Here is a 21,132-nt window from a genome sequence, read left to right as displayed (position 1 = left end):
TTTTTTTAGTTGGATTTATAATAAGTAAACAAAAATACATAATAAATCAATTATATGTCTAATCAATGACATTATTACTTTCTAGTTTTTCAAATATAAATAAATTTAAATAGATATTTTAATTTTCATTAATAGTCATTTGTACATTAATAGTGATTTGACTTGGACAGAGCTAGTTCACATTTCATTCATTATAGATGTGCTAGATGACTAGCTTCCAAACACATTTCACATTTCACATGTTACAAATACATTTCACTATATTACAAACAAAACTATTCAGCTTCTCATCTCTAGTTCACCAACTTCTAGTTCCACCATGTCCAACTATACACCTCTTTATATAAATTTGGCTTGTAAAAATTGTAAATCAACACTCAAGCTCGCTATGTTTATCAATTTAATAGAATTGTTAGATAGTCGAGTAGATGATAACATGAAATGCATTATATGTGTAGAGTAGTGAAACCCACAATGATATGTGCTATTTATTTTATTCATGCCAAACAAAATAAAATAAGCATAATTTCAAATATCTAAATGCAACTCTCACATCAAATTAATATCCTCTCAACTCAAAATCATTCGTAGCATTCAGCTTGCAATCCCCACCACTTCTATTATTAATTTCATCTAAACCTACAAAAATTTCTTCCAACAATTCAAATTTGTCCACTTGCAAATAAATGCATATTTATACAATAGGCCTACATTATGCATTGCATAATTCTCATTCCTAATTCCATATTTCCTATTTGGCAGTTCTAGAGTCCTATTAAAAGGCTTCTTTCAACACAATGTTAGAGACTTCTTTCAGACACTTGTTCCATCTTACAAGGTATGTATATTTGAAAGCTCGTCTAATATTACATTTTTCAAACTGAACAATATATGTTCATTATTCTTTCATTCAAGATTTTCTTCTCCAAAATTGTGTTATAGTGTTGGCTAATTATTTCTATAAATCTAAAATGAAAAGTATGTATCATTGTGAATTGTAGGTTTAATACATTACCATCCTAGGTGTTCCTTGCAATGACAAACTTACACAATCATCGTTCCCTCTTCCCTACAAAGTACTATGTTCTATATTACCCAACATGTGTAATTGCTAAATATATATAAACATGTTTTTCTCTATCTGAAACTGATTAATTGATATATACATGTGTGTGTGTGTGTGTCCTCTTTTATGTATATCTTTTCATTATATCTAAGTGTACCAGTTTGTTTGAGTTGGCAATTGGGCCCTCTATACCATCACATTTCTTGTTTTGGCTGATGTGCCCTCTATTGACATGGACACCTCGCACAACATAGCTCTCACCACCACCTAGTCAACTGTTAACTATTCTATAAACCTATCTTTTGGTTGATTGTATATAAATACATTACTATATATATATATATATATATAATGTGTTTCATGGCTATTTAAGTGTTTCATGCAACTATCTTTTGGTTGACTTTGTGTAAATACATTACATATGTATATGGACATGTACATGTATATGTGTATGTACGCATGCATGTATCTCACTCTATATGTATATGTATATATGTACACATTGCAGTTTGTGTTACAATCTACATGACTATTTAAATGTTTCATGCACCTATGTTTTGGCAAAACCTATGTATATATGAAAACTTTCGTTGCTTGTTTTGTTATAAGCTAATGAAGTTGACAATTTTATTATTGTTTTATTCCTCTATTTTATGATTTCATAGAGGATTTATATTTTGTAATTTTCTTATTTGTAAGTTAACGAAAACATTTATATTTTTATTAAAATTTTACAAATATGAAATCTATGCACAAAATATATATTTCAGATGATAATGCAAAAGATATTTAATCAATGCAAAAAGAGGCTTATAAAGTCAGCTCCATACTATTGCATGGACTGCAAACACATCACAAGTCAAGCAATTCACTAGCTTAAATAACATGCTGCCCATAATTGAACAATGTTGCCAATATGAAATCGGGCAAAGAGATATTTCCTCTCGTAAAATAACAAGGGCTACAGGGCAGCTAAGTTCCTGCTTAGGATTGGAAGAATAATTTTTGTTTTGTATAAATTTCTTACACCATCTGCATGAAAATAGTTGGAAATTAGAGGGCGAGATGTCACTTCTCCAAATGAACAATGTAGAAATTGCTATGAAACATCTAGCTATTCTTGGGACGGCTAGAGATTAATTTTGATATGAAACAGGGGGCACATTTTTCAAGCATCCCCTCGCCTATGTGTTGTATAACTCTCAATTTTGTTGATAGGAAATGTCAAGGGCACAAGTTCCACAATTATAAAAAAGTGTAGCTTGTAAAAAAAAATTATGGTCATAATGAGAACTTTTGAAATCATTGTTATTAAGGTTATTTTTAATCATTGTTATTAAAATCATATTATCTATTTCATTTTTATTGTTACAAATTATTTTATTAGGCATGCAAGATGATATGGAGTCTTGGGTAAAAATTGTTCTGATAGTGACTGTATTATTTGTTTTTTTTAATCTTACATAATCTTTAACCATTAAAATTGGATCTACTTAAAAAATTCTAGCATCTAGTCATTGTTATTAAGGTCATATTATTTATTTAATTTTTACTCTTACAAGTTATTTTATTAGACATGTAGGATAATATGGAGTGAACCTTATTGCGTAAAAGATGTTTTGATGTAATTGTATTTTAATCTTCCATAATATTTAACCATTAAAACTGGGCCCACTTAAAAACTCATAGTAGAATATAAGGTAGTTGAATTGTCAAAGATATTCACCTGGACACCAAGTCATCTCTGGCCAAACTCCTCGAGGTTTGCCTTCTAGTACTTCAAGAGTGCATCAAGTAAGAAAGCTAATCTTACATGCATTTCAACATTTTCATTCCATTAGGCATACATACAATTTCAAACTATTTGTTGAATTATTCCAAATGTACTTAAACACATAACTAACTTGGAATTCTCGCAAACACTAAAATATATATCTTCATCATTGTTCTCCTGCAATTTAAGCTAGAAAGTTGTAAGCTCCAACAATATGGAACTGCTTTGGAGGTTCCTCCTAATATAGTGATATATACTAGAAGTCATCTACCTCTAAGCATCTTTGGAAGATGGAGATAAACATATAATGCTCACCCGGGTTAAAAGTGATAATAGATTATCTCTATCCATTTGCAAATGTAATGATAACATTTACAGAGTTCAATTGTGTAGTTCTTTGATGATAAATGGTAACAAGCTGTCTCATCCTCTAAAGAATCAATTGGTTAGCAAGTTTAATAATATTTAGTGACTCCAGTTATTTCCATGCTCCACTGTGTATTAAGGAAAAAAAGGTGTTTACTTCAATATTGAACTTACGAGCAAACCAAAAAGATGTGCACTTTTGTAAAGCCAAATCTTTGATGAAAATACTCAGAAATCGATCGGAATTCATACTTTTCTTTATCTTTAGGGTTATAAGAAGAGAGTGTTTGTAATAGTGTCAGTGGTTCCCCTGGTTGTTGGTTGACAAAGAATTTTTTTTATTTTTGCAATGGATCCTTATTAGCCCTTCAACATTATAGATGTTGAGGGATGGAAATGTGTATGTTACTCATTGGTATTTTCTGTCAAGTTTATATTGACATAAAGGCTAGTTCTATTTGTTGTTTTTCTCATGTTTTCATTATCCCGAGCTTGGAGGTGGATGTTTTGTCATTCCCATACTACTGGTGGTGCATTTAGAGCTCAATATTCACAATTATCGAAATGTAATTTTTTTATTAATAATTAGAATGTAATATGATATAATATGGTATTGTTCTATTTACTATCTAATTAAGACACTTTAAGGCTAAAGGAAAAACACAAACATTATGAAAATTAACTACATTAATATACATAATTATTATGATTTAAGGACAACGTTTGAAATTTTCAATACAATATTTTATAAATCTACGGAAGTAACTCAGTTTAAAAACAAAGCTTTATGCAACAAGTCAGGTATAGTAAATATTGCAGATAAAATTTAAGCAAGAAAATTTAGAATTCTAATTGGTTGAACCGTTAAATTTTAATTGGTGGTTAAGTGTTGCCTCCAAATTTCTTCCTCTTGCCTTGAAACCTCTGTGTTCTTGCACAAACTGAAAAATCAGCAAATAATTGTGGTCTTGAAACATCTGCAATCCTGCAGAGCTCTAAGCAGTGCATTGAGAGAAGTGTGTTCTCTTGCATAGGGTTTGAGGTGCCCCTGCATCGGCCAAGGAGAACTTGCCAATGCTCCTATTTTGCAGGCAACCACTAAAGTTTGATCATATTTCTGTAGCAACCATAGATAGAATTAGACTATAGAAAATGAAAAATCAAATGATGCTATTGGTTGTTCAATACATGCTTAATCACTATATAGTTCTAACCCTCCACAATAGTTCCATGTGGAGCAGGAACTAATAATGGCTATCGAGCCACCAACAACAAACAATGCAACGTGAAAACCCTATATTTTCATGAAATATCGACCATCATCAGATGTGGCCAAAAAATAAATGCGGACAATAATGAATGCAAATAATAGAACCCACAAGGGATATATGAGGGCTACAAATGATACTTATGAGCCTCCATGATAATCAATATGTGATGCAGTGAAACCCTAGCGTCCAACATCCATAAACATGCCCGAGTGTAGGAATCTAGCCAAACCACCAATAGCGATGCACCAAACATAATAAGCTCCCACCAAATAGAACACACAACAAGAATGAAGATTCAAATACTTAGGAGTAGCCAACCAATAAAATAAGACAATATAGAAAATTTTCAAGCACCTTCAATTGAAAAATGAGCATTAACACTCAAATTTTAAAATCCCTAATGAAAATTCTGAATCAAAAAGAGACGCAAGAAGATTTTATAAACATACCCGAGTGTATGAATCCAGCCAAACCACCAATAGCGATGCACCAAATATAATAAGCTCCCACCAAATAGAACACACAAAAAGAATGAAGACTCAAATACTTAGGAGTAGCCAACAAATAAAATAAGACAACATAGAAAATTTTCAAGCGCCTTCAATTGAAAAATGAGCATTAACACTCAAATTTCAAAATCCCTGATGAAAATTCACAATAAAAAAGAGACACAAGAAGATTTTATCTAATACCATGTTAGAGTAGAGTGACGCTCGTAAGGCAAGATCTAAATATGCAAATAGCTTTCACATAAAGAATGATAAAATATTTCGTTAAATGAGATGATATATTATTGAGATGAGAAATAATGTACAATAGCCTTGCTTATAAAGTCAAAGGCGGTAGTATTAGATCATATGATTTGGATTTGTCTCTCAATTAGATACAAGAGAGTAGGTAGAGACAATTATCCCAAATACCTGGCTATAAATATTAATGGGAGGTAAATAATATTGAGCTAAATGCAAAGTATTAAATAATGATGCCTAGATTGGACTTAAGAATAAGTAAATAATATTTACTCCAATAGTTATTTCTTGATATAAGTATCTTCTACTTGTTTATTTAAACCCATACTTGACTATTTCCATTTCCTAGTTTTGTATATATATAAGTTTTCATTTTTTGTTTTATTTATTTGCTCTCCAATTGAAAGTTTATCACAACTTTTGTTAATTTGTAATTATATTGAAATGATTAATTTACACTATTTTTATCATGCATATATATAACATTACATAAGATAAACTCTCTTAAAGATAGATAGATTCTTTTATTTGACTAAGTTTTTCATTTCATACTAATGCAGTTTTTTATTTGTAGAAGTTGAAGTAGCTCTTGCATCCAATGCTTGTGTTGTACAAATAACTTATTTTCCCATGTTTGAAAGTTCATATCCCATTTTTTCTTCCAGTCTAGAATGAAACCTTATCCTTATAGGACCATCCCTTCATATAGTCCTCATATATACCCTTTCATGGCTTTCTCTTCTTTCATGTTCATTGACAAGACCATGGATTTAATTATATATTTTCTTTATTATTTATAAACTTTAAGGAATTCAGATTATTAAGAGTTCATAGATTATGTATTGTAATCATTGCTTAGATAAAAGAAAAAGAAAACCATTTATGGGGCTGTATGGCAATAGTTTACAAAGACTTGGTGTGGTTTCTATTGCAATAACTCTTTGTGTGGGCCAAAACATGTCATCCAGTTCATCACCCTATCTGGGCCAAAACATGTCATCCAATTCATCACCCTATCACACACAGGTCATGCTTAGACATTTTTACACCCTCCCCATCTTCCTACTTTTCTTTTCTTCCTAGTTTGCTTGTTAAAAATGTATTCAAACTGCTAGATGGAAGAATGTACACTGTAGTCTACAATGCATGACAAGAGTACAAAAATCAACACCATCAACTCACATGTTATTGCGTGTATTTTAAAAATATCTACACACATCTTATTTACTGTTTAGTCCTTTTAATTTCTAATTTAGGTTAATATATTTATATAAGACATTGCATGAATTGTCAAGATTACTAAGGTGTCAAATGTTTACTCATTTTATATAACATACCTTTTTTTTCCTAAAAGTAGAGCCTATAGTATGTCAGATGTTTACTCATTTTATATAACATACCTTTCTTTTTTCCAAAAGTAGAGTCTATAGTTATTTAGTTTGAAGATGAAGAAATTATAAAGATGGTAGATTACCTAGTCAAAAACTATAGTAGAAGAAATATGATCAGTCAAGAAATGGTGGATATTTAGAAGTAACAACTGGGGTATTGGTTGTGTCTCTTAAGACTCATTGTGCTATTTTCAATCATGGGTCTCATGAATGTCATTAAAAATTTTCATTTCATTTCATATACTGACAAGTTAAATATTGTTAGATTTATAAAAAGTGTTCAAACATGACAGGTGCACATTAACACTGCAGCCAAAACTATGCAAATGCTTCTTTATCATTTGGTTTCTCCCTATTGCTTATATTTAGAAGAACTCCAATTTTAAAGAGACAGACAGTTTCACTTTGCTAACATCAAATGATCTCTAAATCTTTAACAATTATGAATTCTAAAAAACTTGATGTTTTAGTATCAAGATTTCAAAAAAAAATTGATCATAGATTATTGAGTATGATGAAAAATATTAAGAAAAAAAAAATTAATATAAAAAATAATCTTCTAATAGTTAGAGATTAAAAAAGATCACTTCTAATATCAACTATATATGATTTAGTATCAATGTATCTGATGAAGAACTGTTGAATATGTCTTGAAACATTGATAAAAATAACTTTCAAAATAATATTTAAAAGAACGATAGAGAACTCATTGAATCGATGATTACAAAATTCCTTTTGGGTAAGGTATCGAATTCGATTGCGAAAACTTTCAGTGTTACTATAACTTGCTATTTTTCTTGTTCACTCTACTTTTCGGGTTAGCACACACTTATTATTCTGCATTTCAAATGCTTCAGAATTTTGCAGTATTCAGTCTGCAGCTGTTCAGAGTTGTTCGTTAAACCGAATGAAAAAATCAATAGTTAACATTGGGTTACATGGATCCCTTCAATAAATTCACTTAGCTATGCTGTACGCAGTGACACGCACCAAATCCTAGAATAATAATAGTCAGTGTCTGCATTCTACAACGTGGCCTACTGCTATCATATGGAGCACATGCAATTGTTCGCAAATTAAGTAACAGTAAATTTGATCACTACCACATATTTCTATTCGATCTCTGAAAGAAAAACAGTAAAACAAGTACAAGCCATTGGTTAATATATTTATATTACAATTTTTTTATATGTACCAAATAAGTGGACGGCAAACCCAGGTATTAAAGAATTGCCTGAATTGAAATAACGAATCCATTCTCCGCAGTAACTGCATTTCCATTGGTATGTTCTAGAAATCGTGTCCTGATATTGAAAACGATGGCATGTTATTATCAGTACCCACTTTGGACGCACTCTTTAATGACGTGATGACGTAAATGACAATCCATGAATTGGCCATTCTAAAGCACAGAGAAATGCTTCGCAAACATAAACTAGCGCAAAAACTTTTTTCTACTGTTGAGTCTTCTTATACCTTCATTTTCTGAACAGTGCAAGAAAACCCACATCTAATTATTATTATTTTTACTACTCAACTCTGTATTTTGGGCTCATCAGATCCAATTACATATTTGAAGGAAAATTCGCCCAGTCAAAATAATTGGGAAACTCCTTGAGCATCTTTCTCATTATTCTGGTGTCTTCACCAATCTTGCTAATTAAGGAGTTTCTCAATAAGTTTATAGTACTGTAGAACATTTAGAGTTGATTAGGCTTAAAAGTGTTAAACATTTAGAGTTGATTGACATTTTTTAGGCTTAAAATGTTGCTTAAGGTGTGTGGTCACACTAAGAATACATAGCCAAACAAAACTTTGAGTACAGCCTGAGTTGGTCTAGTGGTGGAGAACTTATTCTCTTGAAATAGAGGTGACTAGTTCAAATCCCACAAGGGTTATAGTCCCATAAGGCTCTAACTCATCTCCTTTTTTCCTTCTTTGCTTATTTCTCATCTCTAGAAAGCTCTATATCCATTGGGCCACATGAATGTTGGAATAAGATAGTTTTTTCTAAAACTATAATCTATATGAAATAGATAATTTCATTCTTTTTTTTTTTTTTTCTTTTATATTTATCTATTAGTCAATGTGTCTAAGACTTCTATTTATTGAAGTAAAATTGAAATAAAATTATAATGCTTTCATTTGAAAAAAATTATAATGCTTTTCTTAGTTCTGATATTTTAATCAGCTGATGATCAAAAAATATTTGTATTTCTATTGAATAAATAAAGATTTCATTGTGCTTAACAGTTTTAAAACCGCTGCCCAAGGGAGATAAAAATGTGATTTGCACTTTTATCTCGGAAACCCTACTATGAAAAGATAATAAAGGAAGCTGCACTGCAGTATATTCCAATCTGCGTTTCGTGATTTAGTTGAAGATGATTGTGGAAAGAAAAACATTAAATTAATGTATTTATTTGAAGGAATTAGATCAGATTTTAGATTGCAACTGTCACATTCACAGCCAAAGGAATTGTTTGGAGAGAAAGAAAAGTCAAATTGTCTAATGCAGGCCGTAGATTTGAAGGAAAATTCGCCCAGTCAAAGGCATGGCAGCCGGTTGTACAGAAACCGTCGGTTTGAGTGAAAGTACAAGCTTGCCAAGTCAGGAAGAAAAGAAAGCAATCCAAGAGAAACTGCTGTTTTTTCTGTCACATTTTCTTCAGTCAAGGGAAGCTATTCAAGTTCAAAGGGTGAAGTATTTTCAAAGTCAAGAAGTCAAATATATTGTCAATGTAAAAGTCACTTTTACAAAAAGGTGAAGTCTATTTTCAAGAAGAGATTGAAATTGAAGAGATCTGGCATAATCTGCCAAGTTTGAAGAGTTCTGGAATTATTTGTCAAGTTTGATGACACCTTTCAAAATGGTGAAGCCTTCAATTTGTGAGGAGGTCAAATCAAATGATAGCCTTAGAAAAGATCATAGTGTTTTTGAAGGACATAAGTAAGGAGAAGTTGCTGAAGTGGGAAGAAAATATAATTATTTTGTGTTGCATCCATAGAGATTGAAATTAAAAGAATGATTAATAGAATATTAATTTTTCTGACTTCGCATAGAAAGAATTGTACTAAAAAAATATGCTTTCCATAAAAAAAAAAACATAATCAGCATGAAATAGATAACTTCAAGAATATGCATTCATCTCTTCTATTATTTAACTATTCTTCAATATATCTAAAACTTCTATTTATTGGAATAAAACTGTAATATTTTCCTTATATTTGATCTTTTGATCAACTGATCTAAATACACAGCTGACCGAACTAATAAATACGGTCAAATGTGCAGCATCAAGATTAATGGATAGACAAGACGCCAGAGTCCTTCATTTCAATTCGAGTATCTTTCAGTCTGCGTGCAATTTGATCACATTAATGTCTACAACTAGAGTTTTACACGCAGACATCCTCTCCCAACTGTATGGAATGGACTCCAACCTTTTTGGATTGGATCTCCAACTTTCACGTTATTAAATTTCTGCAACTGAAGGAGTTTTATTTCACATTTTACACCATCGATATTATTATAAGACCATATTCATGTCCTCATCAATTTCACTCTCTTTTGATATGAAATTCTTTTCGATATGAATTTTTTTTCATATGATTAAAATTTGGCCACGCCAGTGCATAGTCATCACTTTCAATGTCGATTAATTTTGACCATATTAATGTGCACCTTATTAATGTCACGATTGATTTTGACCACATTAATTTTCACCTTATCAAATAATCATCTTCGTATTCTTTACCTAATAGCGAGAATAGATAGGATTCAATAGAGATTTTTCTAAGAAAAGGTAGACGCTAAGGCGTAGGAATTATAGTAATTGACTGGTGAAATTTTCATGGTGATGTTTATTATTTATTTAAATTTAATTATTTATTCATTTATAGTCAATTATGTAATTGTAAAATTGACATTTTCATTCATATATTTCTTTCTTGTATCTTTATGAGATTGTTTCTTGATGCAGTTTGTATGTGTATTTAAATCTATATTTGACTATTTTTTATTTCTAGTTGTGTGTTTATAAGTTTCTATTTTCTATTTTATTTGTTTGGTATCTAGTTGAAAGTTTGTATTGATTCCCTTGCTTGAGTAATTGTTGTTGAAAAGATTGATTTACGCTGTTTTTCTTTTACATATACATTATATTATAGAACATCAACTCATTTAAAAGAATCCATCTTTAGTGAGCCTTATCATTACATACTACTACATTTATTTATTTTCATAAGTTAAATTTGGTGAGCCTTATCATTACATACTACTACATTTTATTTATTTTCATAAGTTAAAATTAGATTTTGCATCCAATATTTGTGCTCTATAAATATCTTATTTTCCTCATGTTTGCAAGTTCATCTCTCCATTTGTTCTTCCATTAGAGTGAAACCTTATCCTCATAGGACCATTCCTTGCTATATTCCTCGTCTTAACCCTTTCATGACTTGTTCTTCTTTTATGTCTTGTAACAATACTATAGTTTTCTTCAATTGATACTTATGATCATGAGCCACAATTTGAAGTACAACAAAGGCCAAGATTATAGAACAACTCCATGATATCAAGAATACTCTAAACCTTAAGTTTTCCTTATTCCATATGATCTTCTTGATTTTATATGGAACCTTATATTCTAATGAAACCTATAGGAATAGAGGTGGTGCAAAACATAGAACATATTGTTCATGCACATGCTCCATTTTTATTATATTCTAGCCTCTTTAGAATAGATTCTTTTTCAATTATGGTTCCATAGTAATTTTTTTCTTTTCTTCTTTGCTTCCATTTTCATTCTACTTTCCCTACTAATTTGGATTGTGACTTTGTTTAGTTACTCCCAAAGCTATTTATTCGATTGTGACATCTTCTATCATTAACATGGTGATACATGAACAACATCCAGAGGTTTATGTTTTAACCATTGATGTAAGAGAATACATTTTGAGGGGGTTACATAGTCTCTCTTCTTCTCTCTTATTACGACCTACAACTATTCTTCTCTCTTGTATACAAATTTGAAATATAATTATTTATCTAAATATTATCATATTATGATTATGTGATTACATAAAATTATTAATAAGAATAAAATTAGCAGGCCATATGAACATAAGATTAATGCAGAGAATATTTTTGAAAAAAATATCACATGATAGAGAAGACAACACATCAAACATACTATTAATTTCTTCACTTTCATAACACTTTAGTAGAACCTATCGCCTATAAAATAATGATATTGAACAACTATTTCAAGTAACCCTTATATAGGAAAGTAGAGAGGAAAAAACCATAATGGTTTACTAAAATAATCAATACCAAAACCATGGTATCATGCCAAATCCTCATGATAACCTTCAAGAGAATCTTATGGGAATAGTATTTAAAAGATATAAGGCTTCACATGATTGCCACATAGGCAAAGCTAATGAGTCTCTAAGTACAGTTATACAAAATATAACTGTGTCATAATATCATGATTTATTTGGAGTGATTGTTTGGTATGCATTTGACATTGTGAACATAGGTTGTGAATTTGGATGGCTATGGTTCAGTTGTTTAATCTTTGATTTTTAAAGAATGCATGTATTTATTAACATAATAATTAGTAGTTAAAATGTATTATACGTTTGGACCATGAATAGAAGTCCTCATTATCAAGATTAGTGGTTGGCAAGGAAAGGGATTTTGACATATGTGTGGATTTAAAACCTCCCTAACAAAATTTGAAACTTGGATGGATTGATTTTTAAATCTATATTAAAGACTAGTATTTTACAAATGACTACTTTTACATATGTGACAAGGTAACTCATTAGTATATTATAATCTTTAAAATTATTGGTGAATATTTTAGTACTTAAGCCATTAATTTTTGTACTAATGACTATGTGTTATAATTATTGCACAGATAAAAGAAACAATAACCATTTTTTAGGGTTTGCAACAATCGTCTTCTAAACCTTGGCATGGTTTCCATGAGAATACTTCTTATTTTTGTGCATGTTTTTCTCATGTATTATTGTCAAAATGTGTCATCTAGTCTATCAAGTTGTCCTACACATTTTATGTTTAAACATTTTCCCACCCTCTTTAAAGGAGATGATCTAGTAGCTGAGCACCTTAACTTGGCACCTCTCAAAATCCTACATGGCAATTTAAAATTACTCCATTTTTTTAGTAGTTTACTTGGCAAGTCCCCTTTTTTATAACTATAGCTTTACACCCATATCATAAAATATGATGCCACGTCAACATTTTGTTTTTTTGAGGTGTCCAAAATGGCTCAAAAAAAGGTTAGATCAATAGTTGTGCACTAAGCCATATTTTATTGGTGCCTTGTTATGGCATCACATGTTTTGTTTCTTTTTTAGATTTTAGGAACATATTTCATTCAATTATCAGTGCATATAATCATCACTAACAACTTTAAAGTCACAACTGCTAATGTTATAAATTTAAAAAGTATTGGACTTTAACTGAAAAAATGCTATAAGAACTATTGAAACATGCTCAACTACTTGATCATGTCCCTTAAAATTCTCAACTACTCAATCCTCTCCTCTATCTTCCTACTTTTCTTTTCTTCCAATTCTACTTATAAAAAATGTATTCAATTGCTAAATGAAAGAATGCACACTATAATCTACAATATATGACAAGAGTACACATCATATAAGAGGACAAACATCAGCACCACCAACTCACATGCTAGGAGGACAGGACAAAAATGTATTCAATTGCTAGATGAAAAAATGTACACTATAATCTACAATACATGAAAAGAGTAAATATCATATGGGAGGACAAACATCAGCACCACCAACTCATTAGAACTTTGAAATTTTTAATTTAGTTTAATTTATTTACATGGGAGATTGCATGAATTGCCACGACTGCTAAGGTACCAGATCTGGGTTCACTTTATATTAAAACTTACCACATTACATGTCTTCCCCTTCATGTGCACTATGTTGACAATTCTTTGTGCTGTAAATTGGATTTAAGAGAAGTGTTTACCGACCAAATTTGACTTGAGCACAGTAAAACTGCAAGCAAAAGCCGCGCTTGTGCTTCTTCATCATTTGGTTTCTCCCTATTGCTATTGTTGACAATTTCAATTTTAAGACGACAGACAGTTTCATTTTGTGTACAAGTGCAGAAAGATGTCTTTTTAATCAATTGTGTATGTTTTAGTAGCAATATTCAGTCTGCAGCTGTTTAGAGTTGCTGATTAAACTGAATGAAAAAATCAATAGTTAAAGATAGGTTACATGGATCCCTTCAATAAACTCGCTTAGCTATGTTGTACGCACCAAATAATAGTGTCAGTGTCTGCATTCTACAACGTGGCCTAATCCTATCATATGGAGCACATGCAATTGTTCACAAATTAAGTAACAGCAAATTTGATCACCACTACATATTTCTATTCGATCTCTGAAAGCAATACAGTAAACCAAGTACTAGCCACTACTTGAGGGTTGTTAATATATTTCTATTACAATTTTTTATATGTACTATATAAGTGGACGGCAAACCCAACAATTAAAGAATTGCCTCAAGTGAAATAATTAATCCATTTTCGTCAGTAACTGCACTTCCACTTGTATGTTCTAGAAATCACGTCTTCATATTGAAAATGATGGCATGTTATTATCATTACCCACTTTGGACGCACTCTTTAATGACGTGATGACGTATTGACAATCCATGAACTGGCCATTCTAAAGCACAGACAAATGCTTAGCAAACATAAACTAGCGTAAAAAACTTTTTTCTACATTTCAGTCTTCTTATGCCTTCAATTTCTCAACAGAAATACCATTACGAGGAAACCCACAGCTAATTATTATTATTGACTTCTCAAACTCTCTATTTTGGGATCATCAGATCCAATTACATATATATACAAGTAGAAATATGTTTGTTTCTTTTTCTACGCAGAAACCATTAAATCCTCTGCGAAGAGATAGGAGATCTGATCGACCACCCAGAAAGTTGCTGGTTGTACATCCAAAATCTGCCTTTGTGGAAGAAGAGAACATCTGCAAAGAGGGCATGTGTCTTGACGCTGATCAATCCATTTGTCCAAACAATTCCCATGAAACACATGACTGCAATTACAGAGCTCTCTTATTTCATCATCTTTCTCAAACGAGTTCAAACAAACAGCGCACACAACTTCCTCCTCGATCTCACTAAACCTCTCTGCAAATTTTCCAAACGTCAGCAGTGGCAATCTTTCTCTGATGATGTCTCCGCACACAACCGAAATCTGAGAGGATTGTTCTGACACACTAGAGCTTCCGGGCTCCAAGAATCCAACTCGAGAAAGAACCCACCAAATCGCTTTGTTCAAATCTTCTAAAACAGAGATGAAATTGAGCAGAAATGTTGGGACTAACAGACCATTATAGCCTGTAGAAATTCTTATGAACCAATAATCCGCCATTAAAATCTCCTACAGATAGGAGATGGCAGAGTATAATCGAATGATGAGTTCCTGAGAGGCGAAAGATAAAATATATAGAGAAAAAGATTATGCAGAGAGATTGTGGGCAGGCCCGCTAAGATATCAACGGCTCCCCTGCAACGACTCCGAAGCGTCGTTTAATGCGCCCTGCCTCTTTCAATAAAAACCCACAACGTGGAAGCAGAGCTATTATTATTACGGGTTTCCGTAAGAGCACGTGCATTAATTAATTTGTTAGTAATAATAACAACAGATTCGAATCATTTGCTTCGTCTTTAGATCTCAATGTACGCTGCGGAATTATTAAGCAAAAACCTTCGCACTTACTTTAATGGGCACGTTTATATTTAAAATCTGGCAATAAAAGAAATTTTTCTCTAGACTTTTTTTCACATATTTTTTAGGGTTTAGATTTAAATACTTTGGATTAAAGTTGTGGTTTGGATTTTTTTTTAATTTTTTTTTATAAATTTAAATTCACACTATTATGTAGATAGTATTATTTAAGTATATGATCATATTCTTAATTTATATGAATATTTATATAATTTGAGTAAATTAGGTATCTTGAATGTCTTTTATATTTGTTTTAAATATTTGTTTTAAATATTATATTGATTCTTAAAATTCAAATAGTTAAAAAACAATATTTGACAAGATAAAAAAAAACATATTAAATTCACATTATAAAATAAAAATTTCAAAATAAAAATCAATTTTATAAATTTAAAAATTATTTTATAATATATAAAATTAAATCAAAATAGAAAATAAATCATTTAAAATTCTTATGAAAATTACACAAAACCAAATTTTCATTCCTTCTTTATCATTCATAAAAGTGTATTGGTATTTCATTATTATTTGAGCTCTTAAAAGATTACAGGCTTATCATTGTTGAATCATTACGTTACTAGAGAGTCAAACAGATTTTTATCTTTTATTTCAGGGTAAAAGGTGGGAAAAAACTTAATCTTTTAGTATTACTTAAGTTAAAGTTTGGCAGTCAGTCCCCACTCTCGAATATCAAGACAGTTCCACAACATAATATTAATTCATTGGGGCCCTCACTTTATGGTGAAATTAATTTTGGGGTTTTCAATGCTTATTTGCTAGTGGTAGCATTAAAATAGTATCTTCCTTCACATTGAATGGGTGAAAAAATCCTTTGTACCTCACTTTGGATTGTTTGTCTTTTGGTAAGTTCTAAATTTCAATTGCGCAGTTTTAAATGAAACTAGCTTTATCACTATTTTGTTGTAGGGGAAAAATACTGCACCCTATGATTATAACCTGTATACATATTGACAGAGGGATAGAAAAAGATAAGAGGGATAGAAGTTGTTTGTTTTGATTGTAAGAGGGATAGAAGTTGTTTGTTTTGATTGTTTGATTTATAAGATGTAATTAATTATTGTAATTTGATTTTTTATAATTGAATAAGTATTGTTTGAATTATTATAAATTATTTAGATTGTTTATGATGTTTTTACATGAGGTTGTGTTTATGATTTAGTGTTTCTAACATAGTTATAGTGTCATAAATTGTAACCATTCTATAATTTTACATTATGTCGCGTGTCCTTGTTTTAGTGTGTCTTCTTTTAGCTTTGTTACAAGCATATTTTTGGCTTTACTCATGATCATATGATGATTTTGATCTCTATCCTGAGCCTGAGTACCCCTATGCCTTTTTTGATTCATCCATTTTTGGGTGGACTAGGGTGTTAAGTGTCATCCTAGTGGAGTAGGGTGCTAAGCGACCTTGTCCTAATTGACTAGGGTGCTAGGTATAATAGTCTCCCTAGAGTGGGCCCACTTTTAAATATGTCGGTGTATTGGTTCTTGCCAGTTGATTCTTAATCCAAATATTTTAATCCGGTCGTTGGATGCCAGTGTAATTTATGAAATACTTTGGAACCCTATATAAGAGCATCTTTCTAATTCATTTTCAAAACATCTAATTATCATTTCAAACCACCATATCCTACATCATTCAAGAGCTAATATCATTAGAAAATTTCTTTAGATTTGAGCATTATGGACCAACAAGTTGCACCAATATTCATGCAAGTTTGTCTCATGATTGATTCTTTTATGCCTTGTCATGTCATTCTACTGCACCATGGGTCTTATTCAAAGAGCATTGCAACACCATTCATCATCATGCATATCAAGATTGAGGTATACTATTATGGATCCAACATTTTACTTGAGACTTTTCCTTTCATTTATTTGATTAAGGGTTAATTCCAAACTAGAGGTTTGACTAAGGAAAACCCCTATCAAAGACACTTTGAATGCCATTATGAAACAGAGTCACAAGATTGTAAAAATCTCAGCGACCACAATGACCAAGATGGTGGAAAAGTTTGAGAAGAATCAGCAGGGTTCCCTGATTGTGGACCTCAAAGTGGATAGAGAAAAAGACTAGAAAGAAGAGTTATATCCTTCCAAGAGAACCAAAGATAACTTAAAGAGAAAGGAAGAGTCTTCGAATTAAGACATCCAGGATTCGAAGAAGGCGGCCCAAGGACGACCAATCTAGAAAATGAGATAACTGAGACTTTACAATCTCTTGGTTAATGTTTTTTGGTTTAGTGCTTGAATGTTGGTTGCTAGGTCTTAGGAGTACCTGTCTTTTGGCTTGGTGTGCTATCTTTTTGTCTGTTGGAAAAAACTCTTTTTTTGGTGATCTTTAACTATTTATTATTTTCTGTTGGTTTGTAACTCTGTGGTTTCAGTTCCTGTAAGACCCATTTTTTCCCTAATCAAAAACAACTTCTACAGAGAAGGAATACAGATCCAAAAAGTATAGTCTAAGAAAAATTGAACAAGATTTTGAAGAATCAAAATCCTTGACAATGACAACCGACAAATAGTGTCCAATACTTTTTTGACAAAATTTTAGGGGGAAATTCTTGGTGATGTTCTGATCTCAAAACTATTTCTAATATCCAAATTTGACACCTTCAAGACTAGGTTGTTGGTGCAGGAGTACCTAGTTGAGCAAAACTCTCATTTTTTGAGTAATTTATGATTTCATGTTTGTAATGTCTTGTGAAAGGTTTTTAATGTTGTTTTAGGTTGTTGTGTACACATGACTAAGTTGGAATTGCCTAATGCACACTGAAAGCAATAAGTTGAATGTCCAGTAAGCCAGGGATTGAGAAATGTGTAGATGGGTGGAGTGAGCAATTGGAGAAAGTTTGAGAAAGGGTGTGAGTTTCCACCAAAAAGGGAGGTTGTTGGTGAAGACTTGTAGAGAGACCCGACTATTGTAACTAAAATTGATATTTGTAAACATAAGGAGCAGACATAAACAATAATTTTGTTTCCTATTGTAACTTCTTGACCAAAATTGGCCTTTTGAGCACTTGCCTAGCATCCTCCCTATCATAGTGGTATCAGAGCCAACGAAAGATTCAGGAGAAAAGGATCATTAGGAAAACATGGTGACTAATGCTAAGTTAGCCAAGAAGGTCGAAGACTAAGAAGAGGAAAATAGGGTAATCAGAGAAAGATTGGTTCAACTAGCAATGAAAGTTAGCTGAAGCAGAAGTCAAGACTGAAGAAGTCCATGATAAGGTTAGAGATCAGGGTAAAATGGTGGCCATAGAAGATGAGGTTCCCATACTTGACCCTGTTATTGAGCAAGAACCATTCTTGAAAGCCTTGAGAGTAGCTATTGAATGTAATGCTAGTAATAGGCATGTTAAATGGGTAGAGTGCTTGCAAGCTTACAACTAGTGCTCTAGTCCTATGGTTGAATTATTGAAAACTAAAGTAGCTAGTCAACTAGTGCTCATTTTACCTAGTTTTGATAAGCGTTTTACTATTGAATGTAATGCTAGTAATATTGTTGTAGGAGATGTTTTAAGTCAGGAAAATAGACCAGTTGCATTCTTTAGTGAGAAGTTGAATGCTGCCAAGAAAAAGTACTCTTCCTATGATTTAGAACTTTATGCATTAGTACAAGCACTGAGGAAATGGAGACACCATCTTCTTCCTAAAGAGTTTGTTGTATACACAGATAATCAGCCACTAAGTTTTTTGAACTCACGGGATAAACTGAATCATAGGCATGTTAAATGGGTAGAGTGCTTGCAAGCTTACACTTTTACTCTTAAGCATAAGAAGGGTCAATTGAATAAAGTACTAGATGCTTTGAGTAGAAGGTTGTTAACTATTCATGAGATCCAAGCTCAGAGCATTGGCATTGATAGTTTTAAAGATATGTATCCTACTTATGACGATTTTGCTGAAGCTTATAAAGTTTGTCAAGATTTTGAGAATAATTTCCATGGTGCATATGCTGATTTCACTTTGCAGGATGGTTTGTTATTCAGGGGTGGACAATTATGTGTTCCAAAGGGTTCTATGAGAGAGAACCTCATTCAGGAGAAGCACAATGGGTGCTTAAGTGGACATTTCGGTCTCAACAAGACCTTAGAGTTGGTTTAAAGGTTCTATTATTGGCCTAAGATACAGAGAGACATCAGGAGGTATGTTGAACAGTGTTTGGTATGTCAGAAAGCAAAAGGTAATTCCTCCAATGCTGGTTTATATCAGCCTCTTCCCATTCCACATAGGCCTTGGGATTGCGTTAGTATGGATTTTGTGGTAGGATTACCTAGAACTCAAGAAGGTTTTGATAGCATCTTTGTAGTAGTTGACAAATTTAGCAAAATGGCTCATTTTATTCCTTGTAAGACAACACATGATGCAAGTCATATTGCTTACTTATTTTTCAAATAAGTTGTTAGAATACATGGTTTGCCTACTAGCATTGTTTCAGATAGGGATGTTAGGTTTCTTGGTCATTTCTGGAAAACATTGTGGAAGAGATTGGGTACTAATCTCTCTTTTGGTTCAGCTTATCATCCACAAACTGATGGCCAAACTAAAGTTGTGAACAGGTCTCTTGGAAACATGCTTAAGTGCTTGACAAAGGAATATGGGCAGAGTTGGGATCAACTCATTCATCAAGCAGAATATGCCTACAATGATAGTGTTAACCGGTCTACAGGTAAAAGTCCTTTTGAAGTTGTTTATGGTATGCATCCAAGGGGTATAATGGAGTTGAGGGATATCACTAACTTGCAGCCTAAGAGTGGAACATAAGATGAGATGACTCAATTCATGAAGGAGGTTCATGAACAAGTGAGAAAAGCTCTCCAAGATACCTCCCAAAAGGTCAAGGCAAGAGTGGATGCTACAAAGAGATGTTTAGTTTTCCATAGGAGATTATGTGATGGTTCATTTGAACAAGGCAAGGCTACAAAAGGGAGTTCCAAGGAAACTTCAGATGAGGAGAATAGGCCCTTGCAAAATCTTGGCTAAGTATGGGTCTAATGCTTACAAAGTTGATTTGCCTACTGATGTTTCTTTGTCTCCCATTTTTAATGTTGCAAATTTTATTACTTTCAAAGGGTAGACACCTGAGGAGATTCAAAGAGTTTCAGATTTTGCACAATCCCTTTTTGATCTATCTCTTCCTTCTCTTTCTATTTCCCAAGCAGAACAGGTTCTAGACTCTAGGATTCTCAAAAAGACAAGGAATCACACCTATATGGAGAATCTAATCAAATGGAAGGATAAGCCTATCTCAGAGGCCACATGGATACTTGAAACTTATTTTCAGAAGTTTGGCATCCTTTCTTCTTTGCTGCCTCAAGGAGTCACATGATTTCTTTTTTTGGGGGGGAGTATGGTGCAGGAGCACCTAGTTGGGCAAAACTCTCCTTTTTTGAGTAATTTATGATTTCATGTTTGTAATGTCTTGTGAAAGGTTTTTAATGTTGTTTTAGGTTTTTGTGTGTCTTTTCTAGTGGTTTTGATCTTATTTTGGGCTCAAGAGGTCAAGTTTTGCCTTTCAAGCTTTGAGTTGACAATTTTGGCAAAAATGTGCAAAATTGCCAAAAATGTATTCTAATGCTTTCAAAGCATTGAAACATGTTTGATAAGTGTTTTTAAGCATTTATAAGGTGTTTACATGAGTTGATGAGGTTAGATTGTCAAAA

At 32.1% G+C, this 21,132-nt stretch overlaps 1 protein-coding gene across 1 annotated transcript; it reads right to left on the bottom strand.

Moving 5' to 3' along the window:
• Window positions 1–14,182: 14,182 nt before the first annotated feature.
• LOC131063081 (brassinosteroid-responsive RING protein 1) lies at window positions 14,183–15,227 on the bottom strand. The gene has a single exon (XM_057996855.2). It carries the CDS (start codon window positions 15,086–15,088, stop codon window positions 14,573–14,575), a length of 516 nt encoding a protein of 171 aa, XP_057852838.2. The 5' UTR covers window positions 15,089–15,227; the 3' UTR covers window positions 14,183–14,572.
• Between the last annotated feature and the right edge of the window lie 5,905 nt (window positions 15,228–21,132).

Source organism: Cryptomeria japonica, chromosome 11, assembly GCF_030272615.1.
Source record: "Cryptomeria japonica chromosome 11, Sugi_1.0, whole genome shotgun sequence".
NCBI lineage: Eukaryota > Viridiplantae > Streptophyta > Pinopsida > Cupressales > Cupressaceae > Cryptomeria > Cryptomeria japonica.
This window is presented reverse-complemented; position numbering and strand designations above follow the sequence as displayed.